The 6311-nt window shown below is 55.1% G+C and overlaps 1 protein-coding gene across 1 annotated transcript; it reads left to right on the forward strand.

Moving 5' to 3' along the window:
- The first annotated feature begins 1216 nt into the window (after positions 1-1216).
- On the forward strand, positions 1217-2167 carry LOC141730021 (olfactory receptor 14C36-like). The gene has a single exon (XM_074546660.1). It carries the CDS (start codon positions 1235-1237, stop codon positions 2165-2167), a length of 933 nt encoding a protein of 310 aa, XP_074402761.1. The 5' UTR covers positions 1217-1234.
- Positions 2168-6311: the final 4144 nt, after the last annotated feature.

Here is a 6311-nt window from a genome sequence, read left to right on the forward strand (position 1 = left end):
TGGGGCCTGGGGACACTTTCTCAGTGGTGTTCCTCAGTGGGACCCATTAAAAGTCCAAGAAAGTTTGGAGCTGGATTCTGACTTGGAGTTCTAGAGGGGTTTCTTCAGCTCCCTCTCAGGGACTGATGTTCAGGGCCTGAGCACAAAGCCCCAGAGGCTCATTAAAGTCCTTGTGCTGTGTCTGTGCTGCTGAGCTGGGCTGGGCTCCTGGCACAGAGACAGCTCCTGGTAACCAAGAAGAGCTTCAAAAGCACATTTCTCTTGATGAGCAGCTCTTCTGCCAGCCCAGCAGGGCTGGGGCACTGCCTGCAGCCACCCTGGGCACAGCACAGAGGCACAGAGAGCTTCAATCAGGCAGAGCTGGGAAGGTGCTGAGAAGTGCCTGGGGCAGAATCACTGCCAGCCCTTGGCACAGGAACCTCTGGCTGCAGGACAATACAGCTGCAGTTCCTGGAGTGATCTCCTAAAGCTGGAACATCCCAATGCCTACAGACCGTGTGAGTACATTCTCTGATTGTCTCTTTTGCAGAGCAGCCAGGGGAGCCCAGGGCTGTCCTGCAGAGCAGGGTCCTGCAGCCCAGGGAGCTGTGCTGGGGCAGGGACTCTGCTGCCTGCCAGGGACAGCTCTCAGCCAGCCCTGGCAGCTGCTCCCAGCACTGGGGGACAAGATGTGGGTGGGACGAGACAGCTGGTAAGGCTTGGAAGTATTCTCATGGTGTGGTAAGGATGCTGCTTTGTTCAGGACTGCTCGCAGCGTGGCGTTAAACAGCAGAACATAGTCAGTAGATTATACAGGGAGCAGAGCAAGGCAGGGGCTGCAGGAAAGGCAAAGTTCTGCCTTTTAATCTATTGTTTTGGGTTACCTGAATGGGATATTGACCATAAATACTCATTTCAGTTCAGCTTGAAGCAAATAAAAAAAAAAAAATCTCTGATCTAAACAAATCAGGCAGTGACAGAAATCAGCACCGGGCCCCTTAGAGGCAGCATCAGTGTTGCTTTTCCAGCCTCCTCAGGGTTGCTCTGACATTCCTATCAGAACCTGCAGAGACAGAGCTGCCCCTGAGCAGTGCCTGAGCTGGGAGGGGTCTACAGGGCAGAGCTGAGCCCCCAGGGATGGGCAGGCAGTGGGGAGAAAGTGCCCCCAAGCTGTGCTGGGATATTTCAAGTCCTCTCCAAACCCAACTATTCCATGATTACTTTTTCTGCAGGTCCCCATGCCAAGACAGAAGAAATGTCCAACAGCAGCTTCATAAAGCACTTCCTCCTGCTGGCATTGGCAGACACGCGGCAGCTGCAGCTCCTGCACTTCTGCCTCTTGCTGGGCATCTCCCTGGCTGCCCTCCTGGGCAACGGCCTCATCATCAGCGCCGTAGCCTGCGGCCACCACCTGCACACGCCCATGTTCTTCTTCCTGCTCAACCTGGCCCTCAGCGACCTGGGCTCCCTCTGCACCACTGTCCCAAAAGCCATGCACAATTCCCTCTGGGACACCAGGAACATCTCCTACTCAGGATGTGCCACACAACTCTTTTTCTTTATGTTCTTCATCTCAGCAGAGTTTTCCCTCCTGACCATCATGTGCTATGACCGCTACGTGTCCATCTGCAAACCCCTGCACTACGGGACCCTCCTGGGCAGCAGAGCTTGTGCCCACATGGCAGCAGCTGCCTGGGCCAGTGGCTTTGTCTATTCTCTGCTGCACACAGCCAATACATTTTCCTTGCCCCTGTGCCAGGGCAATGTCCTGGGCCAGTTCTTCTGTGAAATCCCACAGATCCTCAAGCTTTCCTGTGCCAAATCCTATTTCAGGGAACTGGGGCTCATTGTTGTTAGTGCCTGTTTATCATTTGGTTGTTTTGTGTTCATTGTTTTCTCCTATGTGCAGATCTTCAGGGCTGTGCTGAGGATCCCCTCTGAGCATGGACGGCACAAAGCCTTTTCCACCTGCCTCCCTCACCTGGTCGTTCTCTCCCTGTTCTTCAGCACTGCAGCAATTGCTCACCTGAAACCTTCCTCCATCTCCTCCCCATCTCTGGATTTGGCCCTGTCAGTTCTTTACTCGGTGGTGGCTCCAGCCCTGAACCCCCTCATCTACAGCCTGAGGAATCAGGAGCTGAAGGCTGCAGTGAGGAAACTGATGACTGGGTACTTTCAGAAACATTAAAATGCTGGCCAGTTTCTGCAAGTCACTCGTAGTAACAATAATCTTTGAAACTTCTTGTTTCTTTCAGTTTGGAATTTCTTTTCCTCTGTTTTAATTTTTGAATTTTGTCAACAAAAAAATGTCATTTTTCGTGCCATTTCTCATTTTTTTTCTCTCCATCTTCCCTGTGGCCACAGACTGTTTCAATGAGGGGCTGTGCTCTCTGTGGCTTTGAAAAAACTGAAGAATTTCCCAGCAGAGTTTTCTGCAGAGATGCCCTTTTGTTGCCTTTTCTGGAGCTGCTGCAGCAATGTCTGTGTGCAGAGCTGGGGGCAGATCAGTGCTGGCCCAGCAGCTGTGCCCAGCAGCAGCAGCACTTGGTGTTGCCAGTGCTGCTGCCGTGGCCCTGCCCCGCTGCCCTGGTGGCCCTGGTGTTGCTGCAGGGCCTGAGTGCTCTCGGGGCCGGGCACAGCTCTGGGGGTGGCAGTGCTGGGGCTGCAGCAGGGACAGGCCATGGGCACTGCTGGGGCAGCGCTGATGACTCAGCCCAGGGCCGGGGGACTCCAGGTTCCTTGCCCAGGCTCTCTCAAGAACACATGCAGGCCAATGCTCAGCACAGAAAAGCCCCGTGAGCAGCCCCAGGCTGGCCGTGGGCAGGCTGGGGGCAAACAGCATGGCTGGGGCTCTGCAAGGGCCCTGGGGCAGATGGGAAGGAGCAGCAGAGCAGGGGCTGATCCATCCCCAGTGCGCTGGACAGCCCAGGGCAGCGTCTCAGAGTGTCCTCATGGAGCTGCCAACAACATCCCCCCTCTGCAGCCCTGGCCTCTCCCCCAGCTGACACAGGTGCCCCATCCTTGCAGGCACAGACACGGCAGCACTGGCTCAGCAGCCCGTTTGCATTGCACAGAGCAGGCAGGAGCACCCCCATGCTGTTGGTGTGGGGACATGAACCTGAGGGAGCACAAATGCCATCAGCCCCTGGGGCCAGCAAGGGCTGGGGGACACCAGGCAAACCACTCAGCTTTGTCCTGGCCTCTGCACTCAGCCAGAAAGTTTGTTCCCATCAGCTGGGAATTTCCTGTGTTACTGCAGACGCTATTGCTCAGAGCCAGGGCTGCCTGGCAGCCACCCCCGAACTGCCCTGAGCATTTCCTTTGCTTCACTTTTGCTTCCTTTACTCTTTCCTGGTCCAAATTTCTTCCTATTGCCCAGCCCTGTTCCCTCCTTCTGAAGAGGAGGCCCAGGCCTCATAGTGCAAACTGCTCCAAGGGTGGTTTCAGCAATTCCAGAATCAGGAAGGTTGGAAAAGACTTTGGAGATCATCAAGTCCAACCTGTGCCCTGACACCACCTTGTCTCCCCTGAGCTTCCTCTTCTCCACAATAAACAACCCCAGCTCCCTCAGCTGCTCCTCACAGGACTTGTGCTCCAGACCCCTCCCCAGCCTTGCTGCCCTTCTCTGGACACGCTTCAGCCCCTCCATGTCCTTCCTAAATTGGGGGCCCAGAACTGGACACAGTACTCGAGGTGTGGCCAGGGGAGTGCTGAGTGCAGGGGAAGAATCACTGCCCTGCTCCTGCTGGCCACACCATTCCTGATCCAGGCCAGGAGCCTTTGGGCTTCTTGGCCACCTTGGCACACTGCTGGCTCATGTCCAGTCTGCTGTCCATCAGTCCCTGCAGGTCCCTTTCTGCCTGGCTGCTCTCCAGCCCCTCTGTCCCCAGCCTGTAGAGCTGCAGGGGTTATTGTGGGCAAAGTGCAGGACCCGGCACTTGGTGTTTTTCAGCGTCACCTCTTGTTGGATTTGGGCCCTGGATCCAGCCTGTCCAGGGCCCTCTGCAGAGCCCTCCTACCCTCCAGCAGATCCACACTTACACCCAGCTTGGTGTCATCTGCAAATTTACTGATGCTGGACTCAGTCCCCTCATGCAGATCATCAGTGCATACATTGAAATCCATGCTGGCTGGCTCTGATCCCTCGGCCATCCCGTGGGTGCCCTGGGATGGCACTCAAGGTGATCTGTTCCATAACCTTGCCGGGCACCCAGCTCAGGCTGACAGGCCTGGAGTTCCCCAGATCCTCCTTCCAGCCCTTCTTGGGGATGGGCTCACACTGGCACCTCCAGTCCTCTGGGACCTCCCTGGTGAGCCAGGACTGATGGTAAATGATGGAGAGCAGCTTGGGGAGCTCATCCACAGCTCCCTCACCCCTCTGGGATGGATCCCATCTGCTCCCAGAGACACCTGTGAGCATCTGAGTGGCTCAGCATGTCCCCAGCTGCTTCCTCCTGGATTACAGGTGGCTGTTCTGCTCCCTGTGCCCATCTACCAGCTCAGGAGAACACTTGTCCTGAGGACAACTTGACTCATTCTGGAAAACTGAGGCTCAGAAGGGGTTAAATACCTCCGCCTTTCCCTCATATTTCCATATCTCCCCCAATAATGAATAGAGATTGTCTTTGTACCTCCTTTTGCCAGTAATATATTTATAGAAACTTTTTTTATATCCTTCACAGAATTGGCCTGGTTTAGCCTTAAGCTTTGACCTCTCTAATTTTCTTTCTGCATGACCTGAAAACATCCTTAAACATTTCTTGAGTTACCTGCCTCTCTGTTCAAAGGTGATGCACCTTCTGTTTTGCCCCACGTTCCTGTAAAAGGCCTATCACATACAGAACGTCACCTGCTGGCTAAAGTACACCTCAGAGTAGGAAAATATAAGAGTCTATAAATTAAAAGAGGGAAAGCAAGCTAGTAAAGTAAAAGAAGAAAAGGCTGGGAAGGCTAACAAAAACTGGAACCCCCTTGACCACTTACCTCCTCCTACCCTTACAGTACCTCAAATCCTTCCTCTAATTCCTCTTGCTGTGGACCCAATTCCTCCTCCTCTCCCAGCTGTCATTCCTTTACCACCTCCTAACCCAGTTATCTTGGGTTTTGTTCTTCTTGTGATTTTCTCAGCCCTGCAAGAAGCACAAAAGCCACAGTGACACAAGCAGTGAGTCTGTAAAAGCCTTTGATTGTTTTCAGAGCAGGCCTGGCTGGAAACCCACCCTGCAGGGGCAGCTGGGAGGGAACCAGACCGGAAATGCAGCAATTTATCAATTTGTCCCTGTCCCCAGGGTACTGAGAGAGCCCCAGGTCTACTGGAAAGAAAGCAACAACAATCTGCTCCTTAACCTGACAGGGACCTGGCTCCTCCCCAAGCTGAATTGACAGAGCTGGACAAACAAAAAACATTTCTCCCAGTTAATTCAAAGAGCTGTATTTTGGGTCCAATAAGAGGGACAAGGGTCCTGTGCCTCCTGGCTCTGGGGAAGGGAATGGGGAGCCATTGTGGGTACTGGGAGCACTGGGAGCACTGGAACGGGGAGCTCTGAGCAGCCCCACATGGGACCCCCACTCGTGGCCACCCCACAGACACGGTGAGCACCCATGGGAGCTTGGAGGCACAGATGGTGGGTGCCCTCAGGCAGGGACCCCCAATGCCCCCAGTGTCACCGCATGTCATTGTAGTCACAGGGGTCCCGCTGTCCCTCGTTGGGTCCTGACAGCTCTGTATTGGTCATTTTTGGGTCCCGAGGTGGGGCAGGGCTGGGGGACACCCATGGGGGCCCTGTAAGAGACCCTGGTTGTGGGGACTTGGGTGGGGGTGACACCTGAGGGTGACGTGTCACTGTCACCCTCTGTACTCACCGTCTGCCCATTCGGTGCCCACAATGTGGGGGGTCCAGCACTGCCCCTTCCTCCCAGGGGATCCTGTGGGGATGGGGGGGGGGGTCTGGGTAGTGTCTGGGGAAGGGGAAAGGGGAGTCCCAGCAAGAGCCTCCCACTCACCTGTCCTGGAGCTTCCTGGCAGCTGCAAGGAAAAGGGGAGGGGGTGACCAATTCTGAGGACCTCAGGATGCCAGAACTTTCCTTGGACTTCAGCAGCTCCAACCACCCACGGGATCCCCATATCCCCTCTGCAGCCCCAAATTCCAATGGACCCCTGCTTCCCCCAGGACACTCTGATCACCCCTGAACCTCCCCGAACTTCTGCATCACTGCATTGCCCTCAGTCCCCCTGGTGCCCCCAACCCTCTGAGCCCCCAGAACCCCAAGCATGGCAGAGAGGGGGACACCCAAACAGTGCCAGGACCTAAAAAGATCCTCCAACATCCCAG

This window comes from Zonotrichia albicollis, chromosome 9, assembly GCF_047830755.1.
Source record: "Zonotrichia albicollis isolate bZonAlb1 chromosome 9, bZonAlb1.hap1, whole genome shotgun sequence".
In the NCBI taxonomy this organism is placed as follows: Eukaryota; Metazoa; Chordata; class Aves; order Passeriformes; family Passerellidae; genus Zonotrichia; species Zonotrichia albicollis.